Here is a 22274-nt window from a genome sequence, read left to right as displayed (position 1 = left end):
GTGTAGTCTCAAAGGACAGAGAAGGCTTACGCTGCAGTTATTGTAAGTTACATGGAAGGATATGCGTGCCATTAGCCGTCCACGTCTTGCAACCTCATTGGTGAAAGGGCTGGATCATGCGGTGTCTCGAAACTCAGCGATCGATCGCATCACGAGGTGTGCTGGCGCTCGCCGGTGTCATTCCGAAGACTGTGATTGTTTGACGCCCTTCCCTGTTATTCCCAGAGTCAGAATGTTCACTTACTGACATCAACTTCATCGGCAAGATATTGCCGTGTTGGATGGCAAAGTCCCAAATTCCTACCATCACGACCCAAGAAGACAGAAGACGGATCTTGATATCAAAACAGACATGGTTTGTTGGTTGCATCATCGCGTCAGACATGATTCTCTGCATCTTCACTTACCTTGACCTCACTTACCTCGAAGAGTAGGAAGAAGGTGCTTCTTGTACTAAACTCATGCCTGCTGCTCAGCCTACACTCTTGCCCCCCTGTTCACGATGGGTCTTTCCATGATGTCTCCGGGTGAGGGCTTCGCAAATATTGTGCCATGATCAGACAACCTTCCTTCACCGACAACACTCGGTTGTGAACGGGGTGCGAATATTGTTATCTTTTCCAGCGGCAATACCTGCCCATCATCGACTTTCCGCCCGTCTCTGAGATGATGTCTCTAGTTCCAGCTCGAAAAAGAAAAGACATCCATAATCCATTACTAACTTCCCGGGACAAGGGTAAGATACGCGTCGTGGAGCGCTCTGCAGATGGTGCCAAGCCATCTCACAGTCGGAATGGCACTCCAGCGAGCCGGACTCTGACGAATCTTCGAAGGGGAAGCATCAGGATCTTCTCCATATTTCGCAATGGCAAGAGTATGGATAGCGAGGCCTTTATATTCTACAAGTGATCCAAACGCTAATCTTCATGTCAGGCTCCACACCTACCCCAGGCAGTGGGGAGCAAGCGACCACTTCAGGCGAAGGTGCAACTTCCGATGCAACCGACAGTACTCGCCGTGCGGACGACAACAATACCTATGTAAAGCATTCACTACTACGAAGCTCTAGTTCTCCCGACAATCCTAGAACTCTACCTACACTGACCCTACATCGACGAAGTTCCTCCCTCCTGCACTTTTCAAAAGCCACAGCACTTGATGGCGAATCAGAACCGGTCCCTTCTGAGCGTCCTTTGCATCTTCTTGCTCTACACACAAGCAGATCGACACCAGGTCTATCTAGCCAGCTGACGTCCAAGATCTCGGCGGTCCTTCTCCACAATGACACTGTCATTCATAGACCGAAGCTGATTTCAAGACCTACTATCCAGACGGCGGCGTTCAATCAACACCCTAGTACTCACTCCACCGCAAAATCACCACGACTAGCGATGACAGAAATTTCATCTCTACCATCCAGTGTCATCAGTACAAGCAATGCATTGCTGAGCCTGTCCACTGCGCCGACTTCATTCGTTTCATCAACGGGGCCAATGTCCGCCGAAACCACACAGCGGGGTCAGAACGCCAATCGAAAGATTTCTACTGGCGGCTCTCCTCCCATTTGCGAATCAGGTCCCGACCCATTGCTTTCTCCATTTCTAGTCTTTCCCCGTCAAGACGCTCCCCGTCTCTCCGAGCCATCCGTTGCCACCATCGAAAATGCCGCTGCCGCGAAGGCCTTCTTTGAATCACACTTTGACCAGCTGCTGACGCCCAAGGCATCGCCACGGTCTCTGCGTCTCCGAAAAATGGAGCGCAAGCTTTTCGCCATGACCATTGCCAACGAGCAACGTCATCAGATGAGGCGAGAATAGTATCTCTCTGAGAGCTACCATCTTCGTCAGACACGTGTCATGAAGTCGAACACGCTCGCGAGACAGACAATGAAGGGCGTGCACGTCTCCAACTACGACATTGTTCGTGTTCTGGGCAAGGGTAGTTTTGGCGTTGTTCGTCTTGTGCGGGAGAAAAGCGAGCACAGTGGCAATCTCAGGGGTGACAACAGTCTGCTCACACCTATCGACAAGGTCGCAGACGCGGAGGGCCAGCCCATATCACCGATCCGCAAGGTAAAGCAAGTATTTGCCATGAAGGTCATCCGAAAATCAGATATGCTGAGAAACAGCCAAGAAGGCCACTTGCGTGCAGAGCGCGACTTTCTCGTTGCATCTGAGAACTCGAGATGGGTAGTACCACTGGTATCTGCCTTCCAGGACAACAACAATTTATACCTGGTCATGGAATACATGATGGGCGGCGACTTTCTCGGCCTGCTTCTGCGCGAGGATATTCTGGACGAGAACGTGGCGAAATGGTACCTCGCTGAGATGATTCTTTGCATCGAGGAAGCCCATCGGATGAATTGGATTCACCGCGACGTCAAACCCGACAACTTCCTCATTACGGCGTCTGGCCATCTCAAAATCTCTGACTTTGGCCTCGCGTTTGATGGGCACTGGACTCATAATCAGACATACTACAACGAGCAGCGGTATGGTCTCATTCGTGACTTGGACTTGCATGTCCAAGGTGACGCCCAGGATATCGAGGAAGAAAAGGTTCACCAAGATGCTTATTACACCTTTGATCTGATCAACGGTGGCCAGTCTGGACGTGGCCATGACACAAGACAGGACATTGCTAATGGGCCCATTATCGATTGGCTGAACCGCACTCAGAGGCGTCAATTCGCCAAGAGTGTGGTTGGTACTAGCCAGTACATGGCTCCAGAGGTTGTTCGCGGCGAAAACTACGATGGTAGGTGCGACTGGTGGAGTATTGGCATCATACTCTATGAGGTACGTTTGAGGCATGCATGCTGATTTCGGCCATCTGACAATCACATAGTGCCTCTACGGCTGCACTCCCTTCTTCTGCGAGAACCGCCAGGCGACCAAGGCACGTATACTTGTGAGTTGTCCGGGCCTGAAATAAAACTTGTATTGATGCAAACTAGGATCATCGACGCTGGCTTCGTTTCCCTCCAGACCAGCGATACGCCCGCCCAAATATTGATCGAGTACCTCTCATGGCCGTCACCCGCAACGCCATGGACCTCATGATGCGCCTCCTAGAAGAACGACAAGACCGCCTCTCAGCCAAACGCTACCGTGAGAACGACTGGATCCTCCGCGACAAATCAGTCGGTGCCCGCCGTACCCGCAACCTCAACACCACAGGCCGTATCGTATTCCCCAACGACGCCGAAGACATCAAAGCCCACCCCTTCTTCCGCAACATCCAGTGGTCCACGCTGCACATGACCCGACCTCCCTTTGTCCCACGCGTCCACGGCGGCCAGCCCATTACAAAGTACTTTGACGACGAAGCCGAGATCATGAGCGCATCCGACCACCTTGACTCCTCCAGCTACGAAGTCGCAGACTTTGACGGCATACCCACCGTATGCGTCGCTGATATCCTGGGCGACGAAGCACAAACACCAACACCCGAGTCTGCGCTTGCAAAGAGCCAGGTGCCCATCCCAGCGTACGAGCAAGTCTACAAAGGCTTCCAGAAGATTCGCCGCCGGAAGAAGGAGAAGAAGAGGCCGAGGGATAAGTTGTTGCGTGATCCGCAGGTGGGACGGGCCGTGTTGGAGCTCAGGAAGAAGGGCGCGTTTGTTGGATATACCTATCGCAGGCCGAGGTTTTCATTGCCGGATTTGGAGGATAAGGTTGGGGTGGCGAGGCAGGAGGTGGCGAGGGCTAGTGTGGTGGCTCGTAGTGCTTGAGAGGATGCTGTTATGAATGCTGCTTTCCTGTTGTTTGTGGATTTGCTTGTGCTTTGTGTGCCCTGTTCGTAGTCAATTAAAGGGTTTTTCTTCAACATTGAACTGTCTTCCATCGCAACGCATATAGCACCAATTCAGTGAATTTTTATAAATCAGCCGCGTGAATGCATCGCAATGACAATTCAGTGTTGGATTGTCATATTCATCGGGAGTGTCTGCTTATGCAGACCATACGAACTACCGTATTTCCCCCCGCCCTTGACAGCCCCATAGCTTTTGCTACATAAATCAGGGGGACGAGTAAATATACGTTGTTATATCTTCGAACTTAGGTAAATCGTCACTCCACAGGCTGTTTTACTCAATACCGATGTCCAGACTTGCACGTGAGCCGGCCAGGAAGAGATACCTGCTGGCAATCTGCCAAATTGCATGGTACGCTACTACAAGCCTAATACTCGTACTGATTTGCGACCACAAACAGACAGTGAGCCTGGTTGGAAATTGCCTCGTAGAGACAGAGATGAGGGCGGCACACGAGTTCCGATCATCTTGAACACGATCTTGGCGAGAGAATCGTGTTTAAAATGCCACATGGTCACATTAAGATGTCGGTGTATGGAGAACGTGGTGGGTTGGACAACGGCAGCAGCCGATCTTGCATCGAAATTTGATGAATCATTATGCTATCGTCCCTATCCCTTTCCCCGGGAGAAGAGAAAAGCAGATGAAAATCGGGCCTCGCCAGACCAGAGCATCCAGTACAACATTGGAAATAATTTTCAAGTAACGGCCGTCAAAGACTCGTAATCATGCAGGCTCCTCAGTCTTGGATCTCTTCCCTTCTTGCCCAGCTTCATCAACTTCCAACTTCCTCTTGCCACTGCTTCCCGCTGCGGAATTCGAAGCTGGTGGTGCAGGTGCTTTTGCCTTTTTCTTAGTTTTTACCAAACCTGTCACATCATTCGCTGACTTGGTCGCCTCTGCAATCTTTGCCTTTTGTGTAGCAGCATCGGCACCCAGTAAGCCGCCGAGAAGACCTTGCATGACAGAAGGATCTATGCTATCGAATTCCTGCTTGGTAGGATCTGACTGTAGATCCATGTGGCGTGCCTTGAGGTCCTCCAACATGCCTTTCTTGTCTTCAATGATAGCCTGCTTCTCTTTCTTCTGCTCGGGCGTGAGTTTATCAGAATCCAAGGCTGCTTCTTCTTTCTTCAACCGTGCTTCAAGGCTCTTTACGGCGAGCTCCGTCTGCTCGGCCGCTTCTTTTCTCAGCTCCCAATTTATGCCGTCTTTGTCATCTTCAGGTGGCTGCGAGGTGTCTGGGATTTCGGGTTGTTTGCCAGTCTGATCTTCGCGTACTTTCGAGACGGACGCGAATTCGAGTGCCAGCGATAGCGAGTAGTGCGCCTCTGTGACATTCTCGTGTTCGAAGGGATACAGTTCTTCTTGTAGTGCAAGAGAAGCACGTGCGTCTGAGATGGCATCATGGAAACGTTCATTCTCTAATGAGATTTCGACAAGGAAGCCATGGCAATCAGCTATCCTTTCCTTGAGCTTGCGCGCTTGTGGGCTCAATTCCGCCTTCCCCTTGCCCTTATCCGCAGCGTCACCTTCCAAAGCTTCCAATTGTCTCGAGTAGAGCACGCGAGACAGCTCAAAGACTTCGTATGCATTCCCAAAGTCATCCTCCTCTTCTTCCTGCTCACCATCTGCTTCTTCCATGTCTTCCTCTTCCGAGTCCGTCCAGTTCTCGTCTCCTTGCAGCTGAAAATATGGCTTCGTCTCCACAGACTCTTCCTTTTGCTCAGCAATAACTCTGCTCGAACCTTCTCCATTGGCTGCTTTCTTGGCCTTTTTGGACTTTGGGTTCTTCTTCTCTTCTTGTGCGACCTTGTTGCCTAGTACGTCGCTTTTGGCGACTGCGACTTTGTAGAGTGCGCGTCCATAATAGAAAAGTAGCTCTGCGTTTTCGGGCGCCATCTCGCCATTCAGCTCCGCTTGGATCTCGACAGCATTGGCGTAGTTCTCAGCAGCAGCCGCAAAGTTCTTGGTGGAGTAGTGAATGGAACCAGCTTTAGAGAGCTCCTCCAGCTTCTCCTTCGTTCGTGGTATGTCCTCGCTTTCAGCGACGGTGCTTAACGGTTGGATGTTCGCTCCCGACATCCTTGTAGCGATTCGATCAAGGAACTGTGCAGCGATTCCAGAATATGTGGTTTCGGTGAAGTTATTCGAACGTGCCTTGGACGTGGGTGGTGGTAGTTGCAGTGTTGCGCGAGTTGCGGGAAAAGTAGCGGCGGTGCTCGGACCACCGCGATATCGTGTACCGCGTCAACGCGCCGTAAAGTGCATATGCATACCAGAGTGACAAACTGTCTCAACGCCAGTATAAACAGCTCAAATCAGCAATGGCAACAGCAAGACGACCAGAAAAGCCTTCTGCGGTCCCATCGAATCCCATTCCCTCTTCATCGCCCGCCTTTGGCACACCTGCTCATCCCATCAACCCCCGCAGAACAGCACCCATCCGCGCTCCCCCAGCTCTCAAACCACCTACAAAGTCTACCGTTCTACCTATATTACTTCCTCCAGCGACCCTACGTCCGCTTGCTTTTCGTACCTTTACTAAGAAGTATAATTTGACTCTCACCTCGTCTGCTCTGCAGGCTTTTGCCACGTTCATAGGGAAGCATTGTGGCTCAGGATGGCGGGAAGAAGGTCTAGCGGAGAAGGTGCTCGAGGAAATAGCAAAGAGTTGGAAGAAATGTGGCGGCCAAGTGATTGTCGAGGGGGACAGTGAGATTCTCAAAGGAATATTAAAGACATTGGAAGGTTCCATGCTGGGTGGAAAAGTGGTTCATGGTTCAGTCGTGGGCCGACAAAGTAGCTTCAACTTCGGGTCTGAGATGAACGGACTTGCATCGCGACCAGCACTGGACAGCAACAACAGTTTTGGGATGTCAAGTCTTGAAGTGGAAGATGAAGAGGAAGAGGAAGATCTACTGAAGGATACACGAGAGTGGATGAAGGTTATCGGGGCCTTTGAGCAACCGAAATTGATCTACAATGTCACTCAGAAGCATTTCGAAAAGTATGTACTTTTCCGAAATCCCGTCACACATGCTAATAGACCAAGATCTGCCTCAAAACCATCCCTTTTCCCAGACCCTTCACACAAGACTGAGCTCTTCCGCCAACGATATCACATAGTACATCAGCGCATACTTCGCAATGAGACATTTCAAGCTCCCACATTCTCCACTGCTCGATCAGCAACGTTGAGTCGAACTGGATCGGCTGCAACATCACAAATGAACACAATCACGCCAGTTGCAAATTTACTTGGTCGAACTGGAACCACCCATCTGCTCTTGGGGATGCTGACTGTTTCAGCCACTGGGCAACTTTCTTTATCTGATCTCACTGGAACGATTGCACTGGACATCCAGCACGCAAGGCCAATTCCCGAGAATGGAGCCTACTTCGCTCCTGGCATGATCGTGCTCGTAGAGGGCAGCTATGAGGAAGACGCTGGTACTGGATCAACGCTCGGTGGGAGTGGTGGTATTGGGGGGACCATTGGTGGTAAGTTCCTCGGCTTCTCTGTCGGCCATCCACCTTGTGAAAGGCGAACAGCGACACTCGGTGGTGTAGAAGAGGTGGACAAAAACAGTCTGGCAGGTCCAGCTTTTGGCTGGACGGATTTCCTTGGCGTTGGTTCGCAGCGTGCGACCGGTTCTCGCATGAATAAAATCGCTTCGAAGCTACTTAATGCCGAACAGTCACATCACATCGTGATGGCATCAGACCTACATCTTGATATACCGTCAACACTCTCAGCGCTACGGACACTCTTGCGCACATACACTCCCGACCCAACAGACGTTCAGCCCGTGTATCCTCATGCTATCATCTTGATGGGCAACTTCAGTTCCAAAGCAAGTTTAGCAGGCGTACCGGGCGCTGGCAGCATTGAGTACAAGGAGCACTTCGACGCTCTGGCCTCTGTCTTAACCGACTTTCAACAACTTATCGCTCACACTACCCTCATTTTCGTCCCTGGAGATAACGACGCCTGGCCCAGCGCTTTCTCTGCCGGCGCCGCAACACCCCTCCCACGCAAGCAAGTCCCACATCTCTTCACAAACCGCATCCGCCGTGTCGTAGCCGAAGCAAATCGCGAAGTCTGGGGCCCAGGCAAGGCAAAAGGGAAAGAAGGCGAAGTGATATGGACAAGCAACCCTTCCCGACTAAGCTGGTTTGGCGTCAAAGGTGAAATGGCCATTCTACGGGATGATATCGTTGGCCGGCTTCAGAGGAATAGCATTCGCTTCCCCAAGCCTGAACCAGAAGTCGACGACTCAATGCCATTCGCACCATCTGCCCAACCCTCCGCCGTAGATCTCCAAGACCCCATGGATCTCGACGGTGGCCTTGTCCTACCACCCGTCCACAAGAAACCCAACAGTGAAATCGATGCCGACACCCAGGTCGCCCGCGCCCTAACCCGGACCATCCTCTCGCAATCACACCTTTCTCCATTCCCGCTATCTGCTCGCCCATTGCACTGGGACTTTGCGCATACTCTGAATCTGTATCCACTGCCGACGAGCTTGGTGTTGGCGGATTCAGAGGCCCCACCTTTCGTGGTCAAGTATTTTGGCTGCACTGTCATGAACCCCGGGAGTATCGATGGGAGTGGGGGACGGGGGAAGAGAGAGGGCCGGGCGAGGTGGGTGGAGTTTGATATCAGGAGTAATATTGGGGTTGTGAGGTCGGAGGGCTAGGCTGACTTTCGTTCATGAAGTCTTGATGAGTGCATAAGTAGAATGATGATTATGTACTATACGTCTTGTTCAATAGGGCATTATCATCTTTCTCTTGAGTTTCGAATATCCCTTCTGTCTAGTTCGCCCTAGCTTTGTGTCCAAGACATCGTAAAGTTTTCTACGGTGATTTCCAGCAATGATTCTTTCCTAGAAATTTTCATTTCTTATCTCATACACCTTGAAATTACGCCTACGGATCAACACTGTATACAGCATCCTCTTGAATTTAAAGAAATCGATAATGCTACGAGACCCACTCTGCGTGTTCCAGCTTGCTTCTAAAGCTACTAATAAGCTTATGCGTTGATAGACACAGACTGTTCACTCGAAGCACAAGAAGCAGTCCTACTAACAATAAAATAAACAATGTAGAATTCATGCATGGCACATTAATACCTGTGCAGGGCAGGATGTAATATCCTCCACTTTCCTCCATAACCGACAAGAGGATGACAGCACCGAAACCCCCCTCCTCAACTTCACTCAAGCGCCTGCAACATCTCCCTCGTTGCACTCAAACTCTTACTATCGCCATAAATCGCCGCAATCAAACTCCCGTCTATCTTCGGAAACTCGCGCTGTAGAATCTCAACATTCGCATCGTCCTCATCTCTCCGCCCCGCCGCCTCATAGCTCTGCATGACTTCAATTTGATGCGAGCGATCTTGGCCCGTAGGTAGTGCCATCTCGGTTGCTGTGCGTCGGGGCGGGAGGCCTGGTGGAGTATCTGGATCGGATGACTGGAGCTGAGGAGGTTGCTGGTGCGGGTAAGATGCTTGGGGTTGTTGTTGGTAAGATTGTTGTGGGGAGCGTTGCTGGTGAGGCTGGTCGAAGGGGTTGTGGGATTGAGGTTGCGGATGGCCTGGTTCTTGACTCCAGGGTGAATTTTCTTGAGGTTGGGTCTGGAAGGGTACCTGGACGTATGGGTCACGGGGCTGATCTTGGTAGGTTTGGTACGGGTTGTGGTTTTGGTTGTTTTGGTAGCTATGGCCTTGCTGCTGACTTTGTTGGTCGCCCCAAGGGTTGTCGTCGTGGTGATTAGATGTCATTTTGGGGACTGGCAGTGGATAGGTGGAGGACTGGGGAATTTGGAGAAATCGGTTGATGCCTGTTATACTGGTAAAGTTCCTGAGAGGCTGAGCCGTTCCTTGAAGTTCGACAACTGTTGCGCAAGACGAGAATGACGTATGCAGATTCGCACGTGATGTGCCACTGCCCCGCAGTTATCCGCAGTTGCCTGGAAGTTGTAACCATACGAGCTACTCAGTCTTGAATTCAGACCCAAATTCTATGCCTTGCAACCGATAACTGCATTTAAATACGCCCCAAGTGTTCTCTTCGTTGCCATTTGCGAGGCCATTGTGTACTCCTAGATCCGAATCCCTTTCAACTATGATTATTTAACTATCTATTCACATTCATATGCAAGACCTCAAGGCAGCATTGACCTTGTAGAGATGGAAACACTAAGGACCAGACATTTCCGCTGGCAAATGCCTCATAGTCAAATTTCATTATCATGACGGCACTTCCAGTACCATTCAGTCTTCTCGGTCCCTTCAATCACTTCCACGAGAAAGTACTACGCATTAACCTCCACGGCGTCTTCATTGTCATCGTTGGAGAAACACACATATACAAACATACACGGGTCTACGACCCAACCTCACCTACAACCTAGCTTGCCCCTTCCCACCCTCATATCTTACCTTCCTCGCCTCCGCAAGCTCCTTCCCAGTCTCAAGATCCCAACCTGCAATCAAATCCTCTACCACGCCAATCTCATCCTGTCCCCACACCAACCCGCCCGCTAGATCCCAACTGCCACTCGCATTTTGGCGGAGCACTCTATATGTGGGTACACCGCAAATGCCCTTTTCCTTTGCCTCCGCGGTGAGGTCACGGAGTTTTTGCTTTGTGGCCGGGGAATTGGCGCGGGCAAGAAGATCTGCGCCATTGTAGCCGGCGGTTGTAAGTATGGATTCGAGGACGGCGGAAGAGGAGACGTCGAGGTTGTGGGACCAGCAGGCTTCGTCTGGGCGTGGGTATTAGCGAGCCAGTCTGTATTCGTAGTATATGCTTAAGGATGGGGTTGGGTCCGGTATGGATGTAAGTAATATCCACAGTGGACAGGATAATCTCAAGTGAGACGAGACGAAACGCAAAGACTTACACAACAGCCTTACAGCCCTCGGCTCTATGATTCCCACCCTCAACACCTCAGGCGTACGAATGGGGAATTTATCAGCCCATTTAAAATTGATCCTCTCATCCTTATTCGCACTCTCCTGCTCATTCACCGCGTTCCACCACGCTGTCCAATCCGCATGGTCCTGCCGACTCCACGCCGCCTTCGCCTTACTAATCGCCAACATGGGCATATTCGGCGCGCCAATCTCGCGGAACAAAATCCCCAGCAAAAACGGCTTGAGCTCAATTGTCAGAGAGGGAAACGTGCGCTGCAAACGCGCAAGTTGCGTGTAGCCCAAATATGCCCAGGGAGAACTGAAGTCGAACCAGAACTCTAGGCGTGTGGGGGAGGGCGTTGTGTTTGTAGGGATGGCGCGGGGAATCAGAGAGCGTAGTTGTGGCGATTGAGACCAGTTTTTCGGGGACAGGGAAGGAGACTGAGAGGCAGAGCGGAGATTAAGTAAAGTCGCTTCTACGAAATGCATGCGATCTTGACCCCAGAAGAAGCGACCCTTCTTCTCCTGTCCATTTACATCTTCCCAGCGGGCTTCGGGGATCCAGAATCCAGGGACGCCAAACGCACCCCTTTGAATCGCCTCTGCGGTTGCAGTCTCCAGCTCTTTTCGGGCAGCGGCATCATCAAAGGATTGGAGACTAAGGCTCGACGCAGACTGTATACCAATCTCCTTTGCAATGCCGAGTAGCACGTTACGGTCAGCCACATCCCTTCCTTCAACCCAATACGCCTTGAAAAACGCCTCAGTTAACAGTTTCCTCTCGTCCCCATCAACACAGTACAAAAGCCTCAACGCATCAACAGTCTTGCGCGGATGCTGGGGCGGCGGGTTATACGCAACATTATACCGTTTCAGAGTCCGCTTCATGGACTGCTGGCCCACCGCTTTCTTGGTGGGGTTGAAGACATCAGAAGCAGAGCCAGCAGCGCCTTGAGGGGCCGCGGTGGCGCGGTATACGGCGCCTAGGAGAATGGGGCGGTAGATGAGGTTTGCGTTTGTACGGGTGGCGAGGGAGGAGACACGGGTTGAGGCTATGTAGGCGTACGGGCAGGATATGTCGTAATTGAAAATCAAGGTTGGGGAGGCCATGATTGAGGTTTGGTTGGGTTGTGTTAGAGGGGAATAGGAAGGGGAATTGAAAATGGAAAGAAGCTGGGTTAAGAGGGCATTGGAAGTGGTAATCCTGGTAGAGGATTTCGACCTGGGGATATAATGTGCCTACAAAAGTCGTAAGTTATGTCTGGTTTGGTGTCTATCTGTGTGGATCTGATGTACTGTAGCTCGGTACTTTCGTAGGTAGTGTGGTGTAGTGTGGGGTAGAGAACGACCGTGCACAGCCGAGGTTCATTGGCGCATGATTCAGCAACGTCTTACCCATCACGTAAACCCACGTTCACTCTGTACTACTGACACTTCTTGTTGATCTTGCCTGGTAGGGCAGTCGTTGTTTCCTTGGACATTGTGTAAATCGAGATCAAAGAGTTTTGAGATACATGAGCTTAAAAGACTCCGGGGATCTTTCTCACTATAATGTATCATCTCAAAATCTTCCCTCAACCAACCTATATCTATTACTCCAAATACCTTGCAATGCTACCACAAACCTTTTATGCAAACAACCCCAAATTACCCATAGTTAAACGGATTCCTACAAAGCGGACACCCACTCCCCCCACTACTCTTGAACCACTTGAACAAGCAGCTCCCATGGAACAAATTCTTGCACGTCTGACATCTTTTATCTGGCAACTTCCTGTCGCTCCCCACAATACTATAACAAATTGCACACTCGCTCTGCCCCTTCATCGCACCGTCTACATTCCTCTTAAACGTCGTGAGCGCATCGATTAAACTGCCGTTGAAAATGGTAATCGCACCCAACGAAGTGCGCAGCCAAGACTGCCACTTTGTTTCATTGACTGCAACACGATTGAGCGATTCGACATTTGCGGACGCCAGGGGGAAGGCCGGCGGAAGCGAGATGCGCATCGACATGGTTTGGTCGTCAACGAGATAGGACGCGGTGATTTCGCGGGCGCGGGGAGCGACGCGGATGGAGAACGGGGAGTCGGGCTCGGCGCTGGCTTGGGAGTCAGACCAGTTGGATACGGAGTCAAGGGCTGCGGTAATGACGGGGGGTGAGATGAATTTCTCGGTCCAGGGTTCAAGAGTGACGACTGTGGCGCGGGATTTGCAGCTTATGAACCAGGATTTGGTGAGGGAGGGGACATGTCGGAGACAGAGGAAGTAGAGGTGAGTGAGTAGCCATTGTAGGTCCTTCTTGGGTGGCTCAATTTCCGGCTCATAGGTTGTGATATCGAGCTTGGAGACGTCTACAGGCTTGTTGTGGGCGTGGCCCAGGAAGTCGAACGTAAAGTCCAGTAAGCCCGGGAGGTATTCACCTTCCTTGATGTGTTCAACATAGTCATTCTTCACTTTGAAGGAGGCATGCTCGAGATGGTCAAATACCAGGAGCCAGCTGAGCAGGTACCCTCGTAGTGGTAGAGGTACGCTTCGCTCAAAGTCTGCTTCAGCCAACGCTGCAACAGTTGGTGCTTCCATTATGAGCGACAACAGCTCTTCTGGTAGTCGAGCTGTGGTCTTCTCAAGGGCTGCATCAATAGAAATTTGCTCTTGAGCAGCTGGGATCTGCTTGTGCAGGATGTTGAAGGCGGCTTGTTGCACAGGTTGCGACTCCACGTATAAGAGAGGATAGAGTTCCTCGGTAGCTTCCAAGTGGTCTAACGACACGTGCGCAATCTGTCGTGCTAGCACATCATTAACCATCTTCAAAGGCTGATGGAACTCATCTGGGAAGTGCTGTGAACGTTTGAGAAGGTTGATGAGTCCGTTGGCGATGGGCTGCTCTGATTCTGCCCAGGCCTCAAGGAGGTCGTCGTTAGGCCCCTCAGCTTGCGTCAACTTCCTCATCTGAGCATACAGCTTTAATGATGCATAAACGAATGGTATTGGGCTGCAATCTGTCAGTGAACTAGAATGTAAGGGGTTAATCATGCGCAACATACCTATCCATCCACGTTTCATGCTCTTCAAAGTTCTGCGTCGCAGCCCAAGCGGAAGCGAGGGACTTCAAAATATCGGCCCAGTGATCACCATACATATCACTCATGAAAGGAATAAGCACACCAAGCGTACGACACAGCTCGGCTTTCACAGGTCTCGCGACCATGTCGGTCTGTAGCCACGGGATGACGTGCTTCACGAAGAAAACGAGTCGTTGCTTTGCAATGGTCGCCGTGATACCTTCCTGCTCAAGTACTGTGTTCAAGAGGATCAGCTGGCGGAGACCTTCTTCAGATCTGGTCGTTATGTCCAAGCCTGTCAGATCAGCTATGATTTCGCTGCACATCCTTTCACAAGCTTTGGAAGCTGCCAGCGGCTCTTTGAAGGCATTCAGGAAGCCGAGCAGTGAGAAGACTGCCTTTGTCTTCCGGATGCTACCTAGAATATCCTTTAGTTGAGGTGTCAGCGCAGCTTTCCAGCCCGCGACCTCGATGGCAGTGGAGACAAGATGGCTGTATACTCGGGCATCATAGTAGGCTTCAGCTGGCGTATCCGGCTTATCTCTAGACAAAAGCTTAATAGCCCAGAACAGCAAAGTGGACTCCGAGTCGCCTTCGTCCCAGGTAACAGCCAGTTCCTTGAGCTGCTGTGTCACGAGCTCCTTTGCGCGAGACACGAAAGCGATCGCATCTGCCTCTACATCTCGGTTGTACTCTGCCCAGAGACCATTGGCGCCTGCAAGCCCAAGATTGTCATCTGCAAGCTGTACGGTGGTAGCGATATTGTGAATGTACGCCGCCCGTATCTTCTCAGGAACGGTTCCAATGGGAAAATAATCTGGTTGCGTGAGCAAGCTGATGACATATTGTGCTATGCGATACGCGGGAGTATAGCCGTCGGCATCTCGTGATATCGTTTTGATTTCGGATGTGGGAGTCCCTGATTCCACAAGATACACCGCGCCGCCAAGCGGGCTTGTGATGGCTAGAGATGACTTGGGTATGACACAGAGGAAGGGCTTGAGAGCCGAACTCCAGTCGTCTAGAGTCGGGAAGAATTTTGACATGTCGTCCCATTGGCTTCCCCGCATTGCAGATTGCTTCGCGAGAGATACAAGTGTCTCTATTGAGACTGATGTCTGGCTTGCCTCGCTCAGGCCTCTGTGGATTAAATCATATATCGATTGCTTGCTGTCCGATCCAGCTGCCAGAATGGTTTGTATCGACGCATTGATTGCAGTAGCACCCTGCGAAATTTCATCACTAGGAGACTCAGAAGCTCGAAGCAAGCCCTGTAATAGAGCTGAGCCCTGTGGTCGACCCAGGAATTCCCTTAGTAAGGAAGGGTTCGATTTGACGATTTGGCGAAGGCCTTGTAGGGAAAACGGTGCATGCTGAGCTATTGATAAAGATTGTGTCAAATAAGCAAGAACATCTTCGGTAGTTTCTGGAGAAAGAATTTTGGCCTGTGATTGGAGCATGCTGTTGAAAGAGTCCCACTCGGCTGAGCCCTCGACAGCATTGCGCACGCTAGACTTGACATAGCTCTGAAGCTCATTATCAGCTGCTGCCATATCAAGATTGGTTGGGATTCTTGAGGATGTCAGAAGTGCTTCAAGAGCTTTGGTCCTGGTAGGGGAGTCGCCTTCTTGCAATACAGCCTTGAGTGCAGCACTCCATGCTGACTCAAACACCACGGACTCAGTCAAGGAGTAAAGAATATCAACGACATAAGCCCCCGATGGTGAGAGTATCAAAGTTGCAATATTTGCTTGCACGAAATTCTCTAGCTCTTGCTCTGTCTGACCGGATGAAATCAGTTCGCGGTTGCTTCGTAAAAGAGCTGCAATCGTGCCAGCGGCCCCGTAGGGCTTACCGTTTCGATTCTGAAGAACATTGAGGGCCTCTAAAATTATAGCAGAATATCTTTCCACAACAATACCCTGCAAAGTCTCAGGAAGATCCAACTTCAAGACGTGTTCCTGTAGAGCAGCAAACCGATTAGCATGCTGTACAACGGCATTCTGTGACTTGTCGTAGTCCTTTGATTGTTCCGGAGCAGATGTCCTGATGTCGTCGATGAGTTGCTGTGCGAATTGTGGCCAGCGGTCGGTGAGTATCGTGATCATACCAGGTATTCGCAAGACCTTCGGGAGTAGTTTAGTGGCGGTATGGGCGGGTATGCTCCATTGCGAAGTTTCGGCTGATGGACATAAGTAATGATTCATGAGCGGCACCACCCTTTCTTCGAGAAGTTTGTGTATATCACTTTCCGGCAAACGCTGACTGATAAGCATAACAGCTTCTATGTATGTGTCGAATGCTGCGTCGTGGTTATATTTGGACTCGTCCCGTCGTACGATACCAGCTTGAAGTGAGCTGAGCAGCTCAGCGGCATCAGCAGCATTGCTTGGTAAGACTTCTGTTGGTAGGACGGCCAAAAGCTGTTTCAAAAGTACCCAGAATTCCCTGGGCCCAAGCTGAGACCCCTTCTTTAGAAACTGCCGTAGGCGTCTGTCGACGGAAGTCTTGCTTTTATAGTGATTAGTCCAGACGGAAGGATGTGTAGACGTTAACAGCGTCAGAGCCTCGATGTAGTCATAGATTGAGCTCATTTGATCAGAGTTCAGACCAACGGAGAGGTAAGATTTGCTGATCGCGTCCAGATTGGCTTCAATGGCAGCTATTGCGAATGAGCGCTACTATCCCACAGCACTAGAGAAGCGACATACCGGGTTGTTTGGCGAGACAGGTTTTGAGAAAGCGATGTAATGAGCGCCGTATTGAGGCGTCATCATGCGACACAAATTCCCAGAGCTTCTTGTCGCCAAGCAGACTGTCGTAGTCGGCCTGGTACTTGGAGAGCTCTTCTGGTTGCAGATTGGCCAAGAGACTCCCCAACAGCGCTATACACGCAGATATGACCCTACTGTATTTGGTCTCGGCGTCGTCTTTGCTAACTGTCCGCTCATCGCTTAGGGTTGTGGTGCTCTCCTTGTCGATTGCGTCTTTGCAGTATTCCAATATTGGTTGCTGGTATGCCTTGCGAATGTTTTGGATCTTCTCAGGTGTGTTGAAGACTTGGCGTATGGAAGTCTGGGTGGCTTCAACCACGGATCGATCACTGTCGTAGAGGCCGCTGAGCCATGCGGCAACGCTCTTGGGCATGTGCTTTGCTATTCGCTTGCCTGCGGAGAGTGCCATTTGTCCGTGCACGAGGTGAGCATTTTGGCGGACAGCTTTTGCATTGTCTATTGAGGTGCGGGGATATGTTTTGATCTGCGAATAATTCATTACTATCGGCTCCTTGTATGTACATGTCGGTAGGACACACCCATGCTTCCAATACGCCTTCCTCTACAGGCTCTTGCAGCGACGCAACATATGCCTGTATGTCCTCCAAGGCCTTTGCCTTGGTTGTACTGTCCTTCTTTGACAAGTTTCTAAAGTAGACTACGACATTGGGGTCGGAGACGGCGGAGAGGTCTGGGGGCTCCGACACATACGAGAGCGCTGAGGAGCTGGCGCCAAATGCTGGAACAGATCCAAAGGTGGAAGATGCAAAGGTCGAGGCAGCCCGAGCGCTACTGGCGTGCGCTTTCGTTGTGCGCTTGCTCATGGTTGTGATAAGTGAGTATGCGGGGGGGCGGGGTAAGAGAATTGTGTGGTGGCAGGAGAAGGAAGAGGGGAATTGGGGTGAAAGCGGGCTGACTCCATGCGCTGCAGTGGCCGAAAGCGAGAGTGAAGGTGGAGGTGGAGGTGAAGGTGAGGTCAAGGGTGAGAGAGATAGGTTGCCTGGTGGTGATGATGATGATGATGATGATGATGATTGTCAATAGTGTGCATAGAAAGAAGTTTGTGTGGGCGCGAATGAATTGGCTTCTCGCTGCGGCTCTGCTTGACGATGACGGCACCAAAAGGGCGGGAAACACGGTGGTGGGGCCTACCCCTGTCACCCCCGCCAGGCTCTATCTGGCTCTTAGCGCGCATCCCGTCGCGTGCACTGACATCGATGCCTGGGCGTCCCATTTAATCAATCACTACATGTCACGTTCGTCCGGAGGCAACAACCTTGGCTTTGTCTACGACAACTTCTCCGTTGCGCCACGACAATTGCTCCGCGCGGGCGCTGGACCAGTCAAGATGAAGTTCTTCATCGACACTCTCCCCGTGCTGTTTCCGTATCCCAGAGTCTATCCCGAGCAGTATGCCTACATGTGTGATCTCAAGCGCACGCTGGACCAGGGCGGTCACTGTGTCCTCGAGATGCCTTCGGGCACGGGTAAAACTGTGTCGCTGCTCTCGCTCATTGTCGCGTACCAGCAGCATTATCCTGAAAAGCGGAAGCTGATTTACTGCTCGCGTACCATGTCTGAGATTGAAAAGGCCCTTGCAGAATTGAAGGCGTTGATGAAGTACCGAACGCAAGAGCTGGGCTATGAGGAAGAATTCCGTGGTTTGGGACTAACCAGTCGAAAGAACCTGTGCCTCCATCCATCTGTAAAGAGAGAGAAGAGTGGCAGCATTGTAGACGCCCGATGTAGAAGCTTGACCGCTGGTTTCGTCAAGGAAAAGAAGGAGCGAGGGGAGGATGTCGAGCTCTGCGTGTACCACGACAACCTGGACCTTTTGGAGCCCCATAATCTCATTCCGCCCGGTGTTTGGACTTTTGACGGTATGCTCAAATACGGCGAACAACAGAAACAGTGCCCGTATTTCACAGCGCGGCGGATGATGCCTTACTGCAATGTCATCATCTACTCGTACCATTATCTCCTAGACCCAAAGATTGCAGACAGGGTCTCAAAAGAACTCTCAAAAGACTGCATCGTGGTTTTTGACGAGGCTCACAACATCGATAACGTATGCATCGAATCGCTCAGTATCGATTTAACAGAGGACGTACTACGAAAAGCGACAAAGGGAGTCAACAACCTGGACCGAAAGATCACCGAGATGAAGTCAACAGATGCCGAGAAGCTGCAGAATGAATACGCAAAGCTCGTCGATGGTCTGAGATCAGCCGATGAAGCGCGAAGCGAGGAAGCCTTCATGGCCAATCCCGTCCTACCAGACGATTTACTCACAGAGGCTGTTCCCGGCAACATACGGAGAGCAGAGCATTTTGTCGCCTTTCTCAAACGATTTATTGAATACCTCAAGACCCGAATGAAGGTTTTAAACGTTGTCTCGGACACACCACCAGCATTCTTAAGCCATCTCCGGGACCTGACCTATATCGAGCGCAAGCCTCTACGTTTCTGTGCTGAGCGACTAACATCACTCGTACGCACGCTTGAGCTTACCAGTATCGAAGACTACCAACCGCTACAAGAAGTCGCCACATTCGCCACACTGGTTGCGACCTACGAGACAGGCTTCCTAATAATTATCGAACCGTTTGAATCAGCAACAGCAACAGTACCAAATCCAATACTTCATCTCACCTGCCTCGACGCTGCCATCGCCATCAAGCCCGTCTTTGAGCGCTTCTACTCGGTAATTGTCACCTCAGGAACCATGTCACCCCTGGACATGTACCCCCGCATGCTCAACTTCAACACCGTGGTCCAAGAATCCTTCACCATGACCCTAACCCGCAAATCCTTCCTCCCTATGATAGTCGACCGCGGCAATGACCAGAACCAAATCACTTCCCAATTCGAACACCGCAACGACTTGCAAGTCCAGCGCAACTTTGGCAACCTCCTCATTGAATTTTGCAAACTGACCCCAGACGGCGTTGTCGTCTTCTTCCCCTCCTACCTCTACATGGAAAGCATCATCAGCGCATGGCAGGGCATGGAGATCCTCGACACAGTCTGGAAATACAAACTCATCCTCGTCGAAACCCCCGACGCCCAGGAAACCGCACTCGCGCTCGAAACCTTCCGCACAGCCTGCAACAACGGCCGCGGCGCCGTCCTCCTCTGCGTCGCCCGCGGCAAAGTCTCCGAGGGCATCGATTTCGACCACCACTACGGCCGCACCGTGCTCTGCATGGGCGTCCCATACCAATACACCGAGTCGCGCATCCTCAAGGCCCGCCTCGAGTTCCTGCGAGAAACCTATCGCATCAAGGAAGCAGACTTTCTTTCCTTTGACGCCATGCGTCATGCAGCACAGTGTCTCGGCCGCGTCATCCGCGGCAAAGACGACTATGGCATCATGGTCCTCGCAGACAAACGCTTCAACAAGAAACAATCTCAACTCCCCAAATGGATCCAACACGGCCTCGACGCAAAGTCGACAAAACTCTCCATCGACCAGGCCGTCAGCACCGCAAAGGCCTTTCTCCGCGATATGAGTGTGCCGTGGAGTCGGGCGGAGCAGGAGGGCCACTCGAGTTGGAGTCTGGAGGATCTCGAGGCTCATCAGAGGAAGATGGCGTTGCATGGAATTGCGGGCACTGAGAATCCGGATATGAGGAAGGCGGAGGGGCGGGCGGAGGTGGAGAGGATGGAGGTGGATGATGAGTTTGGCGGGGCGGATTTGGATGCTGCGATGGCGGATTTGGCGTGAATGAACTAGAATTTGGCGTAAATGGAAAAGGGACGCTAGGGTTGTTGGGTGTGGTTGAGCAGATGTATCATTGAGCGAGTAGATTGGCAGGAATATATACAGTGCTTTTGAGAGAGGGAAGGATTGTGTATGCTATCTTACTTCTTTCTTCTCATCTTTTAGTCAGTCCTCTTTATAAATGTGTATACCACCTCTAACAATTTGTGGCCCGACGTCCTTAAGGGTTCCCTGACAAGACCGGTCAGACAAGACACTAGAGTACACTCATACAGTGTACTGAGACAGTGGCAATACCACCGCCATCACCACTACCATTATCACAGTCACATTTAGATAGGCAAACCAAGCGAGTCAGCATTATACTTGATTTGCAAGCCATCGAAACAGGAAGGAGAAGAAAAGGAAGTAGATATATTGATTGGCAAGTAACTAGTGTGCAAGAAAAACAAGATATCCCAAGCGCCGAACAATTTCCAAGCAAGCTAGTAAAGACCTTGTGCACAGTATGCACTATACGAATCAAAGACACTGATGTATGTGTCAAGTGCCGTCTAGCACTTCGACATCCTAAGCAAGGCGATGGCTGACAATCAAGTCTCCATGTCCATGAACAGCCACTTGTCACTCAACAGCTCACCGCCGTCTGCAAACTCGTTCAGAGTATTCAGGCTGAAACCGATCCAGCCAAGATCCTTTGTTAAGGTATTCCTAGCCGTCGGCTCAGTGTGACGGTCGATACAGACAACGAGGCGGCTGCAGGAGAAATAGTCGACTTCGCAAAGTTCGAGGAGGGCCGTGAGCCTGTGTCAGGTTTAGTGATTGATGTGAAACGACGTTTTACAAGCGCATGCTTACCCAGCCTTCAAGTCTCCCATGATGACAGACTGATCAAAGAACACAAACATGGCCTTTTCACCATTCTTGTCCGCCACGAAACCACGGAAGCGAATTCCACCCACGTAATCCCACATCTCAATCCAATTTGTGATGGCACCCTTGCTCTTAAAATACCCCTTTTCTTCCGCCTCGAGAGAGGAGGAGACCATGGAGCACTCGGAGCTGGCGTTGGAATATCGGCGAACGGCGACGCCGTAGTCGTTGTCGTATATTGGCATGATGCTATTATGCATACCCATTACAAGCGAGTCCTGGCGGCACTGGTTCCCCTCACCCAGGAAAACAGACCGTAGTGTCTCGCAGAAAAGTCTCTCACACTCTTCCGTAATAGTGTATGCAGCCGCCCCCCTGCGCGCCAACCCACCCTTGATGATGGATGAGTGTCTGGCGGCGAGGGGCGGACTTGAAGGGGGTGATGGTATTCCCTGGTGCAGGTTAGAAGTGCGTCGCAGCGTTGTATGTCGTAGTTTCAAAGTACATACCGAGCTGACCTCAGGAACACCACTCGGCCCCGGCAACCCCCGTAGTGGAGTAGTGGAAGCCCTGAAGGCTCGCAGTCGACGCGTTTACGGCATAGCAGCTGGCGCGAATGTTTGCGCGGGAAGAAGCATTGGAGTGGATGCTACTATTACTACTACTAAGACTACTACTGGTTCTTAACGCCATAGCTACAACTGCGCCGTTGTGTTGTCCTTGAGTAGGGCTGTTGTTGTTGTTGATGTTGAGTCGAAGACGAACCGTCGGAGATTTCACTTCCGGCGGATTGCGTGATGCTATCTTGCGTCGGATATCGAGAGAGGATATGTCTAAGTAGACGGGAAGTTAGAAGCAAAGAGGGCTTGGTGGGCGTTGTGTTGTTGACTTGGGGGGCGAGGGGGTCCTGAGCTGACAAACGTTTGATGGATAGACGTTGGAGAGGCGCAGGCCGTGAGGAGTTGGAGTGGAGTTATATGACTACGCCAGCCTGAAGCGGAGAAGACACGCACGGACCATCCACTAGCGCGAGAACATTCTGCAAGCGCGCCCACCCGCCTCGGCAAACGTCAGCAAAGAGGAG

The 22274-nt window shown here is 51.3% G+C and overlaps 9 protein-coding genes across 9 annotated transcripts; 4 read left to right on the top strand and 5 right to left on the bottom strand.

Annotated features, from left to right (window-relative positions):
- Positions 1-666: 666 nt before the first annotated feature.
- IAQ61_004721 (uncharacterized protein) lies at positions 667-1817 on the top strand (the record flags this gene model as incomplete). The annotated part of the gene is made up of 2 exons (XM_003839329.2): positions 667-874; positions 934-1817. 2 exons carry the CDS (start codon positions 667-669, stop codon positions 1815-1817), a joined length of 1092 nt encoding a protein of 363 aa, XP_003839377.2.
- Positions 1818-1856: 39 nt separating this feature from the next.
- Positions 1857-3987, top strand: IAQ61_004720 (uncharacterized protein; the record flags this gene model as incomplete). The annotated part of the gene is made up of 3 exons (XM_003839328.2): positions 1857-2801; positions 2851-2913; positions 2960-3987. 3 exons carry the CDS (start codon positions 1857-1859, stop codon positions 3734-3736), a joined length of 1785 nt encoding a protein of 594 aa, XP_003839376.2. The 3' UTR covers positions 3737-3987.
- A 559-nt stretch (positions 3988-4546) lies between these two features.
- IAQ61_004719 (uncharacterized protein) lies at positions 4547-5905 on the bottom strand (the record flags this gene model as incomplete). Its single annotated transcript, XM_003839327.1, has 1 exon — positions 4547-5905. The coding sequence occupies one exon, from the start codon at positions 5903-5905 to the stop codon at positions 4547-4549; it is 1359 nt and encodes a 452-aa protein (XP_003839375.1).
- A 183-nt stretch (positions 5906-6088) lies between these two features.
- Positions 6089-8768, top strand: IAQ61_004718 (uncharacterized protein). The gene is made up of 2 exons (XM_003839326.2): positions 6089-6830; positions 6876-8768. The coding sequence occupies exons 1-2, from the start codon at positions 6148-6150 to the stop codon at positions 8524-8526; spliced, it is 2334 nt and encodes a 777-aa protein (XP_003839374.2). The 5' UTR covers positions 6089-6147; the 3' UTR covers positions 8527-8768.
- Positions 8769-9047: 279 nt separating this feature from the next.
- Positions 9048-9916, bottom strand: IAQ61_004717 (uncharacterized protein; the record flags this gene model as incomplete). The annotated part of the gene is made up of 2 exons (XM_066096469.1): positions 9048-9730; positions 9871-9916. 2 exons carry the CDS (start codon positions 9914-9916, stop codon positions 9048-9050), a joined length of 729 nt encoding a protein of 242 aa, XP_065953787.1.
- Positions 9917-10238: 322 nt separating this feature from the next.
- IAQ61_004716 (uncharacterized protein) lies at positions 10239-11864 on the bottom strand (the record flags this gene model as incomplete). Its single annotated transcript, XM_003839325.2, has 2 exons — positions 10239-10603; positions 10742-11864. 2 exons carry the CDS (start codon positions 11862-11864, stop codon positions 10239-10241), a joined length of 1488 nt encoding a protein of 495 aa, XP_003839373.2.
- Positions 11865-12401: 537 nt separating this feature from the next.
- On the bottom strand, positions 12402-17628 carry IAQ61_004715 (uncharacterized protein; the record flags this gene model as incomplete). The annotated part of the gene is made up of 4 exons (XM_003839324.2): positions 17133-17628; positions 16531-17077; positions 13802-16481; positions 12402-13749 (listed from the first exon to the last, which is right to left on the bottom strand). Exons 1-4 carry the CDS (start codon positions 17415-17417, stop codon positions 12402-12404), a joined length of 4860 nt encoding a protein of 1619 aa, XP_003839372.2. The 5' UTR covers positions 17418-17628.
- A 214-nt stretch (positions 17629-17842) lies between these two features.
- RAD15 (DNA-dependent ATPase of the nucleotide excision repair factor 4 complex) lies at positions 17843-20320 on the top strand (the record flags this gene model as incomplete). The annotated part of the gene is made up of 1 exon (XM_003839323.2): positions 17843-20320. The coding sequence occupies one exon, from the start codon at positions 17843-17845 to the stop codon at positions 20318-20320; it is 2478 nt and encodes an 825-aa protein (XP_003839371.2).
- Positions 20321-20910: 590 nt separating this feature from the next.
- On the bottom strand, positions 20911-21883 carry IAQ61_004713 (uncharacterized protein; the record flags this gene model as incomplete). The annotated part of the gene is made up of 4 exons (XM_066096468.1): positions 20911-21121; positions 21176-21642; positions 21700-21760; positions 21879-21883. 4 exons carry the CDS (start codon positions 21881-21883, stop codon positions 20911-20913), a joined length of 744 nt encoding a protein of 247 aa, XP_065953786.1.
- Between the last annotated feature and the right edge of the window lie 391 nt (positions 21884-22274).

This window comes from Plenodomus lingam, assembly GCF_022343315.1.
Source record: "Plenodomus lingam strain CAN1 chromosome Unknown contig_19, whole genome shotgun sequence".
Taxonomy (NCBI): domain Eukaryota; kingdom Fungi; phylum Ascomycota; class Dothideomycetes; order Pleosporales; family Leptosphaeriaceae; genus Plenodomus; species Plenodomus lingam.
Note: the sequence above shows the minus strand (reverse complement) of the source record. Positions and strands in the feature narration are given on the sequence as shown.